General features: G+C 31.5%; 1 protein-coding gene across 1 annotated transcript; it reads left to right on the forward strand.

Annotated features, from left to right (window-relative positions):
• The first annotated feature begins 2,955 nt into the window (after nucleotides 1–2,955).
• LOC149418422 (ninjurin-1-like) lies at nucleotides 2,956–19,278 on the forward strand. Its single transcript, XM_089639109.1, has 3 exons — nucleotides 2,956–3,236; nucleotides 10,403–10,579; nucleotides 19,045–19,278. Exons 1-3 carry the CDS (start codon nucleotides 3,111–3,113, stop codon nucleotides 19,276–19,278), a joined length of 537 nt encoding a protein of 178 aa, XP_089495235.1. The 5' UTR covers nucleotides 2,956–3,110.
• Nucleotides 19,279–19,631: the final 353 nt, after the last annotated feature.

Raw genomic sequence — 19,631 nt, forward strand, 5'->3', positions numbered from 1 at the left:
GCGCCTTTGCCATTCATCGAGCACCTGGAGGCCGAATTTTAAATTTTCTCGCTGTAACTCCTCCTAAAGTCATCTCAGATAGTCATCTACAAGTATTTTTGTTGTCAGTGCAGTACGGTAAAAGTCAAACAAATCATCGATTTCGGAAGCGGTTAGGTGCAATGTGAGATTTTCTCTGTGGCACTGTATTTTATCGGGATCAACATTTTTACAGTTATCTCGAAACTTTTTGAAGAGTGGGATGTCAGGGCTTGTAGTCACTTGACTGATTTTTACTTCAAACACAGCTTTTAATACCAACTATGACTATATTTGGTATATATTGACAGTTAAATTCACTTCCCCGATATTGTAGAACAAAACGTCAAGAACTTGTCCATTATATGGCAGTTTAGAACTCAATATTTGGTGTTTTACGACTCCTATTAAAAATATACTCTTTTTAGAACTGCGTAAATCTAACAACATCTTGCCTGAATGAGTGATATTCATTTATTAACAAAAAAGCAAGTTACTACATCCACTACTTGCATTTGACAGCGCCCTTGGGGTGATTTTTCACAAAAATCGTTATCAAAAACGAGTTATCCAATTATTATTACCTAATAAATAACAAAACTTTTTAAATAAAAGGTTGTTCATTTTTACTCTTTCAATATTTGACCTGCGAAACTATATTGTATTTTCAATGCATTTTGAAATCGGGTATTTTGCATTTGAAATGGGTTTTGACCCATTTCCATTTTTATTGCAAATTGTTTTGGGTACCCATTTTGCACATCTCTGACGTATATGATAGATCGGAATGTTTTTTTAAATATTTAATTTAAAAAATATCCTAGGTACTTAAGTATAATATTATTTTGGATCACGTTGCCTTAAAAAAATTAATACTTTAAATATTTTTTCAGATGTGGGTTAAACATTGATGTATTATAAAGTAAAAATTCTAATACAAAAAAAAACTGGTTGACACCCCTGCGTTGCCCGGGCTTTACAGTTTTTCAAAACTAGACTGATAGTCACCTTCCTATTGTTCAAGTTCAAGTGTGGAAAATTTCATCAAATTTGGAATAAAACTGTAAATTTCCGTGTACGACACGCTGCCGCCCGCCAAAAATTCATTAATATATAGATTAACGCGGAAAATTTGTAAGGAAAAATTTCAAAAATTTTCCTTTTTTCAGTAGCAAGGTTGTATATTTTTTGTAAATAAATACTTATTTTGAAACGTCATCACATCGAGTCATCATAAATGTTGCCTAATCTACAGATAAAAAATATAAATAAATCAAAAATCGTAAATCATATTCGTCATGTACAAATTGGGAAGATATTATATAATAATAATGTTAATCATTTGTTGTGAATTCAACAATATGAAATATTTGTGAGATTTGTACATTGATCGAAATTTTTAATTTAATTATTAATTTTGTCAATTGTTACGTTTTAACATAGGTAAATTGCATTACCATAAAATTTGTTTTATTCCAATATTTCGTAAAGAATCATAGAACAAACGATGCCTCGGATAAACGATAAATCTTTTAAATTAAAATCAGATATCGGAGACACTATCTAAGTTACAAACCAACTCATTAATAAAGGTAGCTACCGAAAATATGGAAAAAATATATTGAAATATGAGATCAACAAATATGACGTTTAAAAACTAGATCTCAATGGTCGAGTGGTTAACACGCTATCGCGGTTAGAAAATAGAACCTGGGTTTGATTACTTTTTTTATTTTCTGTGTCTTGTTCTGTTTCATATTACGTTTGGATTAGTAAGTATTATCTTCTTCTTCAATGATAAATCTTTTATTGCGTTTTATTGTAAAAAATAGTTAGGTATGTAGTTTTTGCTTTGAAAACCTTCATTCAAACCACTTCCTGTCTAACCTTAATTATTTCCTTCGTGAGTCATGCTAAATCAATAAAACATCGAAAAACGACAAAAAAATTTGGTCAGAATTTCATTGCAATCATATCTTACCATTACAAAGTTTAAGGTAGTTGAATCACATAAAATACAGTGGCGTTTCGAATACTATCACGCAAATCTGCGTCACGCTCATGAGCAGGAAGGTAGATACTGATTCTTCGTTGATGTAGACACCAATACAGGCATAAAATGCTTGCATGTTTGACCATGAAAATCCGACGTCGGTATGTATGTGTATGCTCCAGCACAGGAAAAACTAATTACCTGCAATTCTTATTTTCCCATCTAAATCAGTGTTTCGTAATTAATTAATATCACCTTCGCCTCAATTAAACCATTGTTGTTTTTTTTAATATCTATGTCTGTAAATATGGATGAAATAAATTCTACGAAAAGATAATCAAAAATAATGTTTCAAACAGAAAACTGTTCTCGCTATATTTGTTTGTTGTCTCAATGAAAACTCGCGAGAACTCAATGCAAAAATGTCAGAATTCAACTTCTGTTCGATCATGATGTGGGAAGAATTGAAATTTGGATTTAGCTTTATAAACATAGACGCCAAGTTGTCTGTGCCTACTGACAGGTTCTTGATATGTTTATATTTTTTAATAAACATGTGAATCATTCTCTGATTGTTGTAGGAATTTATTAAAGAATGTGATTGACAGTACTTGTATTGAACAAAGATTTCTCCAAGAGCTGTGAATCATGCAAGTTTAAAACTTGAGAAAACGCCTTGTTGCTGGCAATCGCAAAGCAGCAAACTCTCGAAATAACGTACACGCGTCAAACTAGTGTATTTATGATTAATAGATTGTAGTAATTGCGTAAAACAAACAATAATTTTATTGAATTTAATATTACAACTATACAATATTGCACAAGCATTATTCCTTTATCAGACAACATATCTGTAAAATCAAAAGTAAGATAATTTCGCAGTGGACTGATACTTCTTAACGATCTGTCGAGCTCCGTGGATCAGTGTGATACGGACTACCAATATCGTCACTTGTTGACAGCAAAACAAATAATCACCGTACAAAGTGCTACCTGAAAGTGAACCTAACCTAAGTGAAACAAATCAAGTGTAATTAAGCGAAGTGAGGGAAGAGTTAGCACAGTTATAGTGAATTTTTAAAATTGCACTTTTGTTTGTATGAAAATGAGAGCGGAAGTAAACGAAGCAGAGATGGGGAATCATTCTGATCAAGCTGTGGATTCAACTGATGGAGCTGCAGTCAGCAGAATGGCTGTCATCACACTAGATGCAGTCAAAAGCGTAGTTATTAACTTTTAATTAAAAATCACGGAATAATGAATGAAAGCAAGTCTTGGAAGTGGAAATCATAAATTTACCTTTCGAATGAACACCTTGAATAAATCTAGTTAGTTACTTAAGCTATACCTAGTTAATAACTCTTTCTTGGAGTATAAAAAGTGCAGATCCTTGAAAATTTGCGAAATTTGGCTTTACTTGTCAAGATGAGATTAACCATAAAAAATTTACTCAAAAGAAATCTTTTCAAATCTAGGAAAGAAAATATAAATAAAATTCTCGTAAAAAAATACGACTTTATGGATGTAATTGTCTGAATTCTTCACACAACGAGTTTCAATTTTGTAAATGCACCAACGTTTCAAGTGATTTTTTTTGTTAATAGTACCTACCTATCTACTTTGTAATTTTTGATAGCACTATTTTTTCGTGAAATACCACCTTGCAAATAACTAAGTACTATAATAAACATAATTACCTTAATTCTTTTGTTTTCCACTTTCTTCTCTTTCTTGAGCCAACGTTTTGGACAGCCTTGTAGTGCCTATCATCAGAGCAAATGATTTGTGGAGGCACGGACACCAAAAAACGTCAAAAAACACAATTGGCTTTGAGAATAGATTTAAAGGGAATTTATGAAATAGATAATAATCTGTATTTATTACTATACAATTTTACGAATGTCACAAACTGGTGGGATTTGCTGTCAGAATGATAATAAATAGATATATAACGTACATGCAAATATATGGACTAGTGCAAAATTAAACTCAAGTAGATAATGAGATTTCTAGTTAGGTGTTTTGTGTCTCTCTGTATTTTGTCTATTTGTGTATTTTATCTGTCTTAGATCTAGTAGATAGTTAATAGCTTTAGAACCCAATGCTTCAAAAGCGCGATATCCTAATTTTGTACATGTCGTATCTCCTGGGTTTTCTCATAAACTATCTTAATCAATAAAACTCAGGCCTCAACAAAACACTTGGCCTTTTATTGTGACAGATTGGTCGGTACAATATGGACCCCGACCTTGAGGTTCTCATCTTATTTATCATCATATTCTTCTCGACATCTAACGACATCTATGGGTAACCTAATAGACTAAGTTAGTGATACATCTATGGGTGAGCTCATGGATACTACACATAAAATTGAAGAAACAGAATAATTACAATATTTAAATTGTACTTAAATAGTTAGGTATCTGATACTAAAATCATCTAGATTAATGTTACAAATTAATTTAGTACTTAAATAATTTTTTAGATAAAATTACACACAACACGTTTGTGCACTATACCACTGATTTCCATATGTTTATTGGTACATATTAGCAGAGTAAATTACAGCTTGCTCTACGAGTAGTTAGCACTTTTTATAAGAGAGATAACAAATTATCTCTCGTTTAAAAACTGCATTGCTAAATCTTTATATATTGCAATTATCTGTCATGAATTATGATAATTTCATAATATATATTTTTTTAATAATCGTATAAAACATTACTGGTTTAGGTACTGTCTAATTCTGAAACACGGTCGATCTATGCAACACTTTACTTTTGAAATTATATTTAACTAGCTAACGTGTGCTTACGTGAGAACTATCCAGTTACATAAACTCAGTTAAGTTACATAAAATCTACAAATTACATACATACAGGTAAAAATGCAATTAAATACAGGTCACGTACAATTAATAAACCGAAAAAAATAATAATATAAAATTATACATAAGCTCAGTAAAATGACAAATAATACTAGGAGAGTTACAGTGATACATTATATAATTATCTAAACATATTATTTAGCAGCAGCAGAACATTTTTTTAATCTGTATAGATTATCGACGAAAATATCTACTTCAGCACACTCAATCTTATTATACAGTCGATACATTTGGGTCAGAGGGCTAAAATAGGCGATATTATTTTTGAATATATTCAGGTGAAAAATGCTATATAAGGCGATGCACTACGTCGTGTAATATTTTAAATTGAGCCGCTATCAATAACAACCCTTACGTATATGGCGATAAGGTTTAAATTCCCTCTTAACACCATCCGCCTGTTTTGATTTATGCAAGAAAAAAACATGGCCAAAAATGCCTTTTATTTTATTTTGTGGATGTTCAGGCATAAATATTTAATTTTTTTCGATCATTTTATAAATAACTTAATTTTCCACATTATACAATAAAATCATAACCGAAAATAGGTTCGTAAGTAGGAGATTTTGAACTTCAAAGCAGTTTTCATAGGCCTTTACATTATTTTTTTCTGGGCTTATATAAAGACTTTCTAAAATATACTCGATTATTTTAAAGGCCAAGATGTATTCTACTCGCAGTATTTAATTAAAGCATCTGAAACATTTTTAGGCGACCAAATTTTCAAACCAAAAACACATGATTTTGCATTACTACGTATGGCATCGCCTTAAACAATGGGAATTGGGGACATATATTTCAATATTGCTAAGAAATAATGAGGTATTATATATAAACCTTCAGGAAGAAATTCTCTAAATGATAGTGAAAACTCTATTAAACTCCGTTTCATAGTTTAGAAGAACTAAGAGCACAAACAGACAGACGCGGATAGTGACTTTGTTTTAGATATACTATTTACAGACTAGTGGACGCCGCAATGCTTCGCAACTGCTAATGTCACTACTGTATACCACAACGTTACTGTTAAAAATAACTACATTACATCGACTTTTAATTTGACTCCGTATCTCATTATAGTAGAGAGATATTACTTTAGTATTCCTTGGGCATCCCCTACATCTTCTGCCATTCAAACCACCCTCTAAGCACTTCTTGCACTAATAAGAACATTTCAATATTTTTCGAGTTTTGCAAGCGCAAACATACGCGGGCTAAATTTTTAATTAGAAGAAAATTGTTTCAGGATTTCACCGCGAAACAATATGTTTTCCAACCTAATACTAAAAATATTAAATACTTTACTTAATTCATTCATATTGTATGCATTGTATTGTGAAAACAACGAGTATTTCAAAGACTTCAAAATAGAATCACTCAGTATTAGTTGATAAAACAATAAAGATTAAATTAATCACGAGAACCGATAAAGAGATTGTGATCTCTTCAAAGATTAAATACAAATTATTAAAATTAATATTTTTAAACCGGAAGAAATTCAAAGTCTTGGTAATATCAAAGTGACTCATTTGTATAATAAAAATATATCTACAAAGCAGCAGACAACCTCGAACGGTGAGCACTGGCATCAAAAAAAATTATGTTCGCAATGTATTTAAACCATAAGCTACGGAGCTTTGAAATGTATATTTATTAGGCAAGATAACCGCGATCTTTGTTATTCATCTGTTCAATGAGACAAAAGTAGCTAAGTAGTATACTCAACTTTATAAACCGTGTTCCACGCGGAGAAAACTTACAGATATGAAATATTGCTAATTAATTCAAAATCTGTTAAAAATGTTCGTATCGTGTAAAAAATGGGACTGCAGGGGACTTTAACGTATGAACGTGTTCAAAAAAATTCTGATATATTCGCATTTCGTCATTATATTTATTAGGATAAGCGCAGCTTCATGAACACGTGTTACGATATAATAACGCACTGATAGTTTATTAGGAAATGGTCTGCCATCACGTTTTTAACAGGATTTTAATAAATCAGCCTTATACTCATTTTTTTTCGTTCTACGCACGCACCGCGAAACTTTATGGTTTATTGCAATCTGAGAAAAAAATCCTAGTAAACTCCTAGTTTATTTTGCGAGTAATGCATTTGAATAAAAAAATGGCCACAAACACATTTCAAATCTTAAATAAAACAGCTGATCGAGTGGGAAGAAATAATAAAAATGTGTGTTTGTGTAGGGTTTTCCAATAAGAGGTGTTATTTTATTATGTACATAAATTATTTTTTTTATTTATTTTATATACAGATCACTTCTTATCACTTATCACTTCTTTAATTTTATTATGTATATAAATTAAAAATGACAGCTTCAAAAGTAACATCTACCGAAATAACGGGCTATTCAAAATAACACCTCTTATTGGAAAACCCTTTACAAACGCTTTGTAAAAGACACAAAAATAAGAAATTTATCAAAACATTTTTATGGGCACATTTTTTAATTAAAAAAACTATATTTTTGCAAGGATTTTCATGAATAATCAATCACCCCTGCAAGTTTCGCTGTATGAGCTTGGAACACGGTTACAAGTAGCGTATTTATGATAATAACAAGTTCCAAAATCAAAAACCACATGGCTTCATTACTTGATAGCATAGATAAAATATGAACAGATGACCTTCATTTTTATAAAGAATATTTTTTAATTGATTTTCCGATTGTGGCTCTTTGAGTATGACAAATGACGAAGTTATTCGACCTTTTAAAAAATGAATAGTGCGTGATATTTACGTGGTTTTTCGATATTCTAATGTATTTGATAAATACGCATGTCGTTCATAACAAATTAATCGGTAATTAGACGTAGGAAAATCTGATTGATATCTTGTGCTAATTAATACGAAGAGGTAAAATAACATTAAAATGTTTGATAGCAAAACTTATTGGATAAATCCACAAAAAAATTACAATATTTACATTTATTACAGTTCTAATAAAAAACTCGTATAAACAATCATTTTCTGGTTTTACGTAAATATGTTTATATGAAAAATAAAATAATTACTTTGTTCATAGCTGATATATTTTTGAGATAACTTGATAAGAATTTAAAAGAGAAAAATATACGGTCACATCTAAGATATTCATCTTATACTTTACATAGGTACATTAATAAAAATAGGATATTTTTATTGAAGACACTGTCTAGAATGCATTTAGATCTATTTGAATCTTGCGATCATACATAAAGATAGCAGCCAATAAAAATGTGCGATGAGAAATGAAAATAATTGTAGTTCTTATTCAAAGTATGATACAGTTAAATATGACCGAAGGAGATAGGGTCCCATTAGCTCAGTTGGTAGAGCAGTGCTCCGGCAAGGCTAGGGTAATGTGGTCAAGTCCTAGATGCGATCGTATTTTTTTCTGTTTCAAATTTTCGTTTAATAATCGCTAATATTTTCTGCAGTAGTAAAAAAATTCAAAAACCAATCAGTATCGCTTTAGACAGGGTTATATAAAAATGCTAAAAGATTTGTTTAAATAAATATTTCAACAGAAAATTACAAAGATAAAAATTATCAAAAAAATTGTACCTTTATCATCTTAACATTTCGTTATCCTCGTGTTTTATCTTTTCATCTATTCTAAACAGAGGTGGATTCTACTGTATTATTTGGGTACCAAAAATTTTAAACAAATTGTGAATAATATGAAATATGAAATATGATAAAATAAATATAGGTACACGATGTTGCCTCATTGAAGTTTCAACATATATTTTGAATTTAGATTGAATTTTCCTGGCGAATGTAAAAATATACAAAAACAAATAATAATTGTGCAGATTTTTACCTACTTTCAAGTGTAGATGGTGTAATGATGGTACCTACATTTGTTGTTTTTACCTACTTTCAAGTGTAGATGGTGTAATGGTGGTACCTACATTTGTCGATTTTTACCTACTTTCAAGTGTAGATGGTGTAATGGTGGTACCTACATTTGTCGATTTTTACCTACTTTCAAGTGTAGATGGTGTAATGGTGGTACCTACGTTTGTTGATTTTTACCTACTTTCAAGTGTAGATGGTGTAATGGTGGTACCTACATTTGTCGATTTTTACCTACTTTCAAGTGTAGATGGTGTAATGGTGGTACCTACATTTGTCGATTTTTACCTACTTTCAAGTGTAGATGGTGTAATGGTGGTACCTACATTTGTCGATTTTTACCTACTTTCAAGTGTAGATAGTGTAATGGTGGTACCTACATTTGTTGATTTTTACCTACTTTCATACGTAGATGATCTAATGGTGGTACCTACATTTTTTGATTTTTACCTACTTTCAAGCTTAGATGGTGTAATGGTGGTACCTACACAAATATGTTGAGGTAATAACGAAAAACGATAAGTTACCGAAACAGTTGTACTATTATTAGAAATACTTTTTTCGTGATTCCCTGCCCATGTTTAATATATTATTATAATCAATAAGATGTTTACATTGTATCCATTATGATTCATTATAGATAGTCATTATTCATTAGTTTTATTTTATTGACAAATCAGCATTTTTTATCAAATAGCTAAGCACATAATAAACTTCTTATGTACAATTATTATTACTAATTCAATGTATTTAATCAATAATAACTTGTTAAAAACACAATACTTTTGAATATTGATGGTAATTATCTCAAAAAGATTGGATATTATCGTTGTTCACAAGCAAACATGTTCATTTGTATTTGTAAACATGTTTATTTGCATGCGATAAAAAAAATTGATGTAGAAAATTTATTAAACCGGTGTATACTTGTAAAATACCCGTTTTACTTTCACATGCTGTACCAATAGCATTTACGTACTTATAGATTGAATACATTTATTTACCAGATTTGCCTTAATGATTTATATACCTTGTACTACTTATTAAAATGTATATAAATTCACTTATATACTTTTATGATCAAAAAATTTAGAATAAATTTAAATCTCTTAGGACGGGAAATTTCAAAGCTAAAATTCAAATTCTGTGAAAGTTCTATTCAAGTTCTGTTATATCACCATGACCCGGTTAGTTCACAGTACTTGGATAGTAACAGAACTTGAATGCGACTTTCACAGAACTTGAATATTACGTTTGAAATTAAATTAATTGTTCAAATTCTGTGAAACAACCCGTGCTACATTTAGCACCGAAATGTGTTTCCATTGATTTTTTTTATGAATCCAATACTAATATTTAGTTATTTATTTATTTGATTAGTTCATTTTAAAATTGGAATGTATGTAAACTTTTCCAACCGATTATTTGTTTATACACGTAGACCTTGTGAAATGGGTATCTCTATTTGGATTGTTCAAATAGTCGATCATTTCGAAATCAATATCTCGGTTATAAATATTGGTCAATCATTCTGACTATATACCGGATTGAGATAAACCTCGAAATAATAAAAGTATTTTAAAAATCTACTGGAAAAGACTGCATTATGCAAGGATTGATATATTTTCTTTTGTTATTTTAGATAAAAGGCCTCGATGCAAACAGATATGCCACTAAGAAGACCATTGCCCAGGGGATGCTGGATATTGCCCTCCTCACTGCTAATGCATCTCAACTGAAATATATTCTACAAGTCGGAGAGAAACACGAATTCTACACATTATTACTTACCCTCATTACAGTTTCCATTGTTCTACAGGTGAGAGAAACATTCACAAAGTTTTGTTAGTTCATTATTTTTTTGATGATAAATTAATAGGATATTTATGCCTAGCACAAAGTATAACAAATTATTATAAGCAATAATTAGTCGCCTGAAATATCTATATATTTGAATTATTTGGCATGTTGCAAAATAAGTCGATGTAGCTCAGTGGTCCAGAGCAACTGACCGGACATCAAAAGGTGCGGGTTCATTTCCCGTTGGCGGCATTTATTTTTACTCGGGAGATATTTTCAATTTGAATGGATATTTTAGGCGACTAATTTTTTCTTATAATAATTTGTAAGTTCCCTTTTCACTCTTGGCTTGATATGGTGGGGGGATGCATTACTTAAGATTTTCATCGCTTTGCTGCTTTCTTTTAAAAAATATTTCACAAGGATTAAAAAGTGCTAATATTTTATTATTATATTTTTTATTTTTTTTATAGAATTTAAAACACGCATATATTTATTTATTCACGCATAAAAACTAAGTATCTATACTTGCACCGCAAATTGCACCCCGTACGATGATGCGTTATTTAAGCGTCAGCTCTAACAAAAAGCACTTTTAAATTTGTAATTCATATAGTTCGTACTATAAGAAATTATTCAACTGTATATAAATTCCTGCTTTTTTTTAATTTATACCAAAATGAAGTACTGTTTTTGAAAGCAGGTGAAACACGTTTTTACGATTTTAATATTACAAATGAATGCAGTTAAAAATATTAAAATTTTATCTCAAAAGTTAGAAAATTTCATACCGTTGTAAACTGTAATTATCACTCTAGACGAAACTAAAATAAAAGTTTCTGTCACTTCATTTTTTTGTTAAGTAGTAAAATGTTTATTAAAAAATTTTCAACCCTTGACAAATATTCAAATGCTGATTTTTGTTAGAAAGGATTATTTAAAAAAAAAATCGGGAGCGTCAATTGTAAATTTCTAAATGAATATGCAAAGCGTGGTGTTCTCTCTTTCTGTAAATCGTATATCTCACCGTAATACAAAAGGAGATAGAAAGTATTTTAAAGTCCGTCAAGACATAAAAATAACCGAGGGGTTAAATTTTAATATTTCAAAATCAATTTGTAAATACAAAGATGATTTTTTTAATTTACGTCGTTTAGCAAAATTAATATTAAGCCAAAAAAGGTTAAACGTTGTTTTCAGCTGTTTGTTCTTTCAAATATTAGGAAGAAGTTCAAACCTTGGAGATTTGGCCTGTTTTTAATTTGGCAAAATTACAGCTAAAATATGATACGATGCAAAAATTCTCCTGGCACAAACACACGCATATTAATAATTGTAGTACACGTGAAAAAATATTAATCCGAAGGATAAAATTAAACATGAAATCCGAAGGTAGATGTTATGGCAAAAAACATATTCTATCAAAATTGTGATCCGATAACGCATTTTCGTTGGTATTGAAAACTTTAAATTTCCATTGAAAATGCCAAAGTGGTCGATTCTAAACCATCGTTGATCTGAGTTGAGCTCTTTCAACTTTATCCCTATACCTATTCTTGCTGTTAGTCTGCTTTTAATAAACTCTCTCATTCAATCAGCAACTTACTTGCACAGTGGCAAACAAACTGCTGATCGTGCGTGGATTCAAAGGTTGAATTAAAAGTTGTTTCCGTACAAATATATTTAAATACAAATTCGGTGGAATTTCGGAATGCTTCCGAGATATTTTGAATGTGTTCTTATTTTATAAGTTGTCGTAAAAAGATACACCATTTTAGAAACCAAAAATTTTCTTTTAGATATTTTAAATAAACATTGATATTTCTAAATTATAATATTGTATTATCAAAAATGAAAATGGTAACAAAAAAACTTAGCGAGACATCCGTAATTTTTAATGAATTCGATATTTTGAAAACACAATTCTTTTGTGAAAGGAATTGTAAGAAATCTATCTATCCCTTCAATTTTTATGCCGTTTATACAATAAAAAAAATAAACTGTCGATATTAAAATTCCGCCAATTTTTAATCTTCCTTTTTGAAATTTTTTTTAGATTATATCCATGGAATCAAGTATAAATATTTGAGATAATAAGCTGAGAATAATAATCATTTCTCTTTCCAACGATGAACAAATCACGTATCTCCGCATTATATATATGTAAAAAATATGAAAAATACTTTTATAATGTCCATTCTAATGGCTAAAATCTGATCTGTCCTTCGGAGGCTCTAATGGTGCTGCCACACGCAAAGCTCACATCAACAGATAATATAATGGTTAGTACACACGCAAAGCTCACATCAACAGATAATATAAAGCACAATAGCGCTCGCCATACAATCCCATACAGACCCGACACACGTAAAAAGATAACGCGCTATAAGTGTGGTTCTGAACTTCGCTAACCGAATTTATTTTACGTAACCGCTCCCGACGCGATATTTGAAAAGTTATGCGTCCCCCTCTCCGCCGCAAAAAGGAGAGGGGGTCATTTTAATTACGGAGCTACCAACTAAGTTCCGTGTTCCCTTAGTAAAGTTGTCACTTTGACAGATGAAATTATGTTCCTCGGCCGCTCTCGAATTCAACTGACCCCCTCTCCTACCATAGGTACAAATATTTGATAGCGTCGTGTGTCGGTAGAAAAGATGATGCGCTGTACATTAACTTTTGATGTGAGCTTTGCGTGTGTACTAACCATAAAGCACAATAGCGCTCGCCATACAATCCCATACAGACCCGACACACGTAAAAAGATAACGCGCTATAAGTGTGGTTCTGAACTTCGCTAACCAAATTTATTTTACGTAACCGCTCCCGACGCGATATTTGAAAAGTTATGCGTCCCCCTCTCCGCCGTAAAAAGGAGAGGGGGTCATTTTAATTACGGAGCTACCAACTAAGTTCCGTGTTCCCTTTGACAGCCATGACATAAGCAGCCTAATAATGCATTTCTTATTTATCATGTTAGCTCATATCGTCATGTGTGCTAGTAAATTTAGAAACATAAAAAAAACTTTATTTGGCAAACATACTTAACATATATTTAAAATATAAATATAATCAATATTTGAATTTGAAGTAAACAAATTTTCGCCCTTTCAAAATTAATCAAATTTTTAATCTCAGTATGTTTATATGGTAATATCATTCGGTTTTTTGATAAAAGTTGGACGGCTTGGACGAAAGTTGAGCTTATTTTACAATAATTTATTATATGTCGCTTTCGTCGATCGGCGTGCGAACTGCGAATTTCCTGATTCGACGGAGAGGTTATGTCAGGTTATGTGAAAGTGCGCTATTTACGCGCAGATTGTTTAAAATCTAAAAAGTTTATAAATAGCATTTATAATTATATAGTTGGCGGCATCATCATCTGAGGATGAGCTGTCCAATAGATCCAGCAATAGGCGACAAGTATCATCCATTTCGAAAACGTGCTCAAGCTGTCAGTAAGTAAAGTTGTCACTTTGTCAGATGAAATTATGTTCCTCGGCCGCTCTCGAATTCAACTGACCCCCTCTCCTACCATAGGAAGAAATATTTGATAGCGTCGTGTGTCGGTAGAAAAGATGATGCGCTGTACATTAACTTTTGATGTGAGCTTTGCGTGTGGCAGCACCTGACGGCTTTACCCACTGCGATTAAACACAGCGGTTTTGGAATAGCTGAAAACGCCCAACCGCGTACAAACACGCATTGCGTCTGGTGTTTTAAATTCTATTTCAGTACCACCATGAAAGAGAAAAGGCGATGCACTACGCAGTAATTTAAAATCATGTGTTTTTGGTTTGAAAATTTGGTCGCCTAGAAACGTTTCAGATGCTTTAATTAAATACTGCGAGTAGAATACATCATGGCCTTTGAAATAATCGAGTATTTTTTAGATAAGTCTTTTTATAAACCCAGAAAAAAATAATGTAATAAAAAAATAATTATAATGTAATCTCCTTCTTACGAACCCAATTTCGGTTATGGTTTTATTGTATAATGTGGCAAATTAAGTTATTTATAAAATGATCGAAAAATATTTAAATATTTGTGCGTGTACATCCACAAAATAAAATAAAAATGCACTTTTTGGCCATGTTTTTTTCTTGCAAAAATCGAAACAGATGGATGGTGTGAAGCGGGAATTTAAGCCTTATCGCCATATACGTAAGGTGTGTTATTGATGGCGGCTCGATTCAAAATATTACACGACGTAGTGCATCGCCTTAAGTAAAAACGCCAGCCGCAGTGCGTGTTTGTACGCGGTTTGGCGTTTTCAGTTATTCCAAAACCGCTGCATTTAATCGTACTGAATGTTAAGCCTAATGTAATTTGATGTTTGTGGCTAGTAATGTCCTTCGAGGGTTGAGGCTTTAGGCTGTAACAAACCTTCAGTGGGGAATGTAGTGCAAATTTATTTCTCCACCTTTTGTAGTACCACCGCTGTCACCCCTCCCCTTAGTTTGCAACAGCTAAAACGTTTTGCACCAATGACAACATCTTGAACATTTGATAGTAGGTTCTTATATTATTTTGACTTGACTAAATGATAATGCAGATTTGACTTCCTAGGTTGGAATGGGTTTAGTTTGCTTGTCGCTAAACCTCATGAGAGACTGCCGACTGCACATACCGTCGTACCATTATTCTGCCAACATCATTAACTACTCATCTACAGGATGTGCCTTCCTAATAACTGCTTTGAACTTGTTGATATCGGCGTTCGATCCTTCGATTGCAAAATACGGAACATTTTTAGAATAGAAATTTACAAATCAAGGTGTTTTTTTTACATTAATTTGCTTTGTCGAGAAACAACCAAGTATGCAAGTAGACCAACTCAGTGGGATTAAAAAATATATCAGATAAGCTTTTAATTTTCGATTAATCTTTATAACGAATTGGTTTACATTATGAATACCAAAAAATATTCTTTGGATAAATTGAAGCTTTTCCTATCGTTTCCCTTGGTAGACTACAAATAAAAAATTATTTACTCAATATAAAACAAAAATGTAAACTACTAAAAAATGTATTTTTCAATAGAAATGTATGAACGCATAAATGAAACAACCTAAAAAATACAATATTATGGCTAAGATTTTCTGTGACAGTTTACCTTGATTAACTTTTTTGCTTTCTTATAAAATTGTTTACAAATTAAATAAAAACCGCTTTTGCGCTTGAAATCCAGGGTTTCTAGACTCCATTTGCCTATTTATTACCTATATGCTTGGCGATATAAGGCATACCAAGAATTTACAAATTTTTGGCTTGTAGCTTCCTCTTAAATATTATCTAAGTTATTTTATACCTATTACATCTGTATTTCAACGAATCATTTCTATCACAACTGCTCTACAAATTGTAAAATAAAACTGTAGTGGAACGATTGTTTGGAACCAGGTGTTTAATCCAAGACCCGTAATCGATTAATCGAATAATACATCCTTTGTGTTTTGAGATTAATTTGTCAACCAAGCTGGTATTGTTCTTTTTCACCTATATTCCTTGTCTAGCCAATTATTTGATTTTTTTGGAAACCACGACCACATCATCTGATTTTAATTAATTAAGAATGATAGATTAGAAGGAAATCACAATATCAAACGAATTGTTTCTTCATATTGCTATTGAATAAATTTGTCGAAATTTTTTGTGAAAGTTTAATCGCACCATTTGATGATGAAATATTATATAATTTACTTTAATTAAATATATAATTTTAAATATATATTTATATTTAACATTATGCAAAATCAGTAATTACCTAGTTTTTCTCGCTGTCAGTTTACCTTCTTATTATATCCATCATGGTCGCGCCGTGACTAGTTTTGTGGGTTCCAATGACGTCAGAACTTACAGCCCGGAACGTTCAGATACTAAAATGTTGGTTATTTAATTATGTTACAATGAAGAGTTTTTTCTTCTAAGCGAATATACAAGTATGTACACGGTGTCCGGAAACACGCAAACTCAAAGCAGGAAACTGGTGAATCTAAATCACGCCATAGAGAACCCATAAAAACTTTTTTTTTTTCAACCTATTTAAAAACTTTCGGAGCAGGTCCACACAGCTTAAATTAACCCACTAAGGACCTATTTTTGATTTGAGCTAAAAAATCCAACTTCGAACTCGATTTACTCGAAAACGAAAGCTCAAATTAAAAAAGTTATTCCACAAAATCATGCAAATGTGATTCGGATTCAGTTTCTTGCTAGTTTTTCCTGACACCGTGTATATATATATATATACTTGTAAAAAGAATATTATTGGAATCGGTGTTATTTAAACAACATGATTTTTAAAAGTCATTGTTTTCATTGGAATTTTCAGTCAAAACCTTCATATTTTAGTACATGAATTTGCACTATTTTCCTGCTTTTCTTTATAAAAATTATAATTTTGCTGTGTTTTGATTTGCATTCATCCGTTGGCAGGGAGAAACACCGAGTAGTTTACAATTGATTTTCTTTGCTTTGATTTGCATTCATCACTTGGCAGGGAGAAACACCGAGTAGTTTACAATTGATTTTCTTTGCTTTGATTTGCATTCATCAGTTGACAGGGAGAAACACCGAGTAGTTTACAATTGATTTTCTTTGCTTTGATTTGCATTCATCAGTTGACAGGGAGAAACACCGAGTAGTTTACAATTGATTTTCTTTGCTTTGATTTGCATTCATCACTTGGCAGGGAGAAACACCGAGTAGTTTACAATTGATTTTCTTTGCTTTGATTTGCATTCATCAGTTGACAGGGAGAAACACCGAGTAGTTTACAATTGATTTTCTTTGCTTTGATTTGCATTCATCAGTTGACAGGGAGAAACACCGAGTAGTTTACAATTGATTTTCTTTGATTTGATTTGCATTCATCAGTTGGCAGGGAGAAACACCGAGTAGTTTACAATTGATTTTCTTTGATTTGATTTGCATTCATCACTTGGCAGGGAGAAACACCGAGTAGTTTACAATTGATTTTCAGTCTTTTTCGATATCATAAAATCTGTTTTATTCCATATTCTACAGATGTTGGTGGGGATAATGTTCGTTGCAATCGGGGGCCTGAACATCAATAAAAATCGAGACCTAACAGCGGCGACCATTTTAAATGACGTCATACTTATATTTATTTTTATCATATCGATTGTTAATGTGATTATTTCTGGGTTTGGAATAGAATACTCCAACCACCCTCTTGTTCTAACGAGAGACATTGTAGTTAAAGATCAGACTAGGCCAGATTTATAATACAAAAGATTTCATGAAAGTAGCTAACTAAAGCACCTATTTGGTGAAATTGACTCTCATCGTGATAAGTATAAAGTAGGTACTAGGTATCTAATATAATATGGTATCTATACCTTTTTAGTTTAGTATATTTTAATCATTTTCAAAAGATAATACAATACCTACACGTATATAAATATTATGTGTGTGCCTTAGTGCTAGTACCTACGTAGGTAACAATAGCAATTATTCATGGGGGATAGTGGGGACAATCCCCACCAGATATTCCGAATACCTACTAAAAGAAAATTATTCGATGTATTTATCTTCACCTAATTAAATGAATTTATTATGCATTGAAACATAATATTTAAATATAATATATACATTTTAAGCTTCTGCCTAGTTATTTATATTCCCAAATTATAGTTTTGTATAAAGTTTTTCACAAAATAATGTTTTTTTTACGATTTTACACGGAGAAAAATGAATATTGCTTAATTATTAAGATTCTCTAAAAATCATTGTTAATCCGGTTAAAATCGGGATTGCAGGCCTACGTTTCCTGATAAACTTTTAGTAAAATACGAATATATAATCACGGGTGACCGGATAACTCATCAAAATAACAATTCAATTCAACTATAACAAGTGTTATAAACTTATGAAAAGTGATGAAAAAGTTACATCTGTAACCTATTTAACCTGTTTTTTTTTTCATCACTTTTAATGACTTTATATCACCTTTAAAAGGTGTATTGAATTGTCATTTTGAGGAGTTATCATGGAACCATTATCACAATGTCGGAACACGTGTTCAAATAAATCATAATATTTGCGCATTTCATATTATCAAGGCAAATGCAGGTGAATGAACATGTGTTCTGATATATTAGGAAGTTACTAAAAGTTTATCAGTAAATGGCCTTCAATCCCGTTTTTAACCGAATTACCAATAATAAGAAGGAAATTTTAATAAATTAGCTTTACTCTTTTTTCTCCGTTTAACAGCTATTATTTATAGTAAGTTGGTGTTAGTAAGGTCAGGAACCTATATGTACCTACTTTTGTAACTGCAAGATGATTTAAATTTCCGTGAAGGGGTGGCTGTTACTAAGAGCCTCTTAGCAGTTTATAGAAATAGTTAATTGTTGGTGGAATTTGAGTACACCTGAAACCTACACTTACAGATAGATGTAACTTTAGATAAAGGTAAAATACTGAAACTTGAATTGGATATTTTCCGGAAAACAGGTGAGCGGCGGGGTGTTGTCGGTGGTCGCGTTCGTGATGAGGGTGAAAGGTCCCGAGGAGAGAACCATCGCCAACGTCGTAGACCACATGACCATCGGATTTCTTACCACGGCCATGTCGTGTGACATCATTAAAATGAGCTTCGGTCTTGACGCGGCATTGTCCACCGAAAATGCTCAACATTGTGTCGAATCCTGCGCCGCACTCACAATGCGTAACAAAACTATATTATAAAAAATGTGTAATTGATTAGAAATAAATATTATTGAATATAAATATGAGAGCCAATGTATAAGATTTTCGCACTTGAACGTTGTTTCACCATTTATTTAACTTATTAAAAATGTCTTCAAATTATTTCTAATCCGGTTAAAAACAGGATTGCAGGCCGTTTCCTGATAAACTTTAAGTATTATTTTTTTAAAGATAAAATAATGTTCATAAGACGAGGTTTTATACATAGCACAAATAATTCAATATGTACAAGTACTAGTACACTACAATACTTGTACCAGTACATATTGAATTATTTGGTGTGTTGGAAATAATCTGACGTAGCTCAGTGGTCCAGAGCACCTGGCCGGACA

This window comes from Hesperophylax consimilis, chromosome 13 (genome assembly GCF_061612785.1).
Source record: "Hesperophylax consimilis isolate HC1 chromosome 13, BYU_Hcon_1.0, whole genome shotgun sequence".
In the NCBI taxonomy this organism is placed as follows: Eukaryota; Metazoa; Arthropoda; class Insecta; order Trichoptera; family Limnephilidae; genus Hesperophylax; species Hesperophylax consimilis.

Coding starts and splice junctions, on each gene's coding strand:
- LOC149418422 (XM_089639109.1), top strand. CDS start 3,111: ATGAAAATGAGAGCGGAAGTAAACGAAGCAGAGATGGGGAATCATTCT. Junction 3,237..10,402: donor TAGATGCAGTCAAAAGCGTA/GTTATTAACTTT, acceptor TTGTTATTTTAG/ATAAAAGGCCTCGATGCAAA. Junction 10,580..19,044: donor CAGTTTCCATTGTTCTACAG/GTGAGAGAAACA, acceptor TCCGGAAAACAG/GTGAGCGGCGGGGTGTTGTC.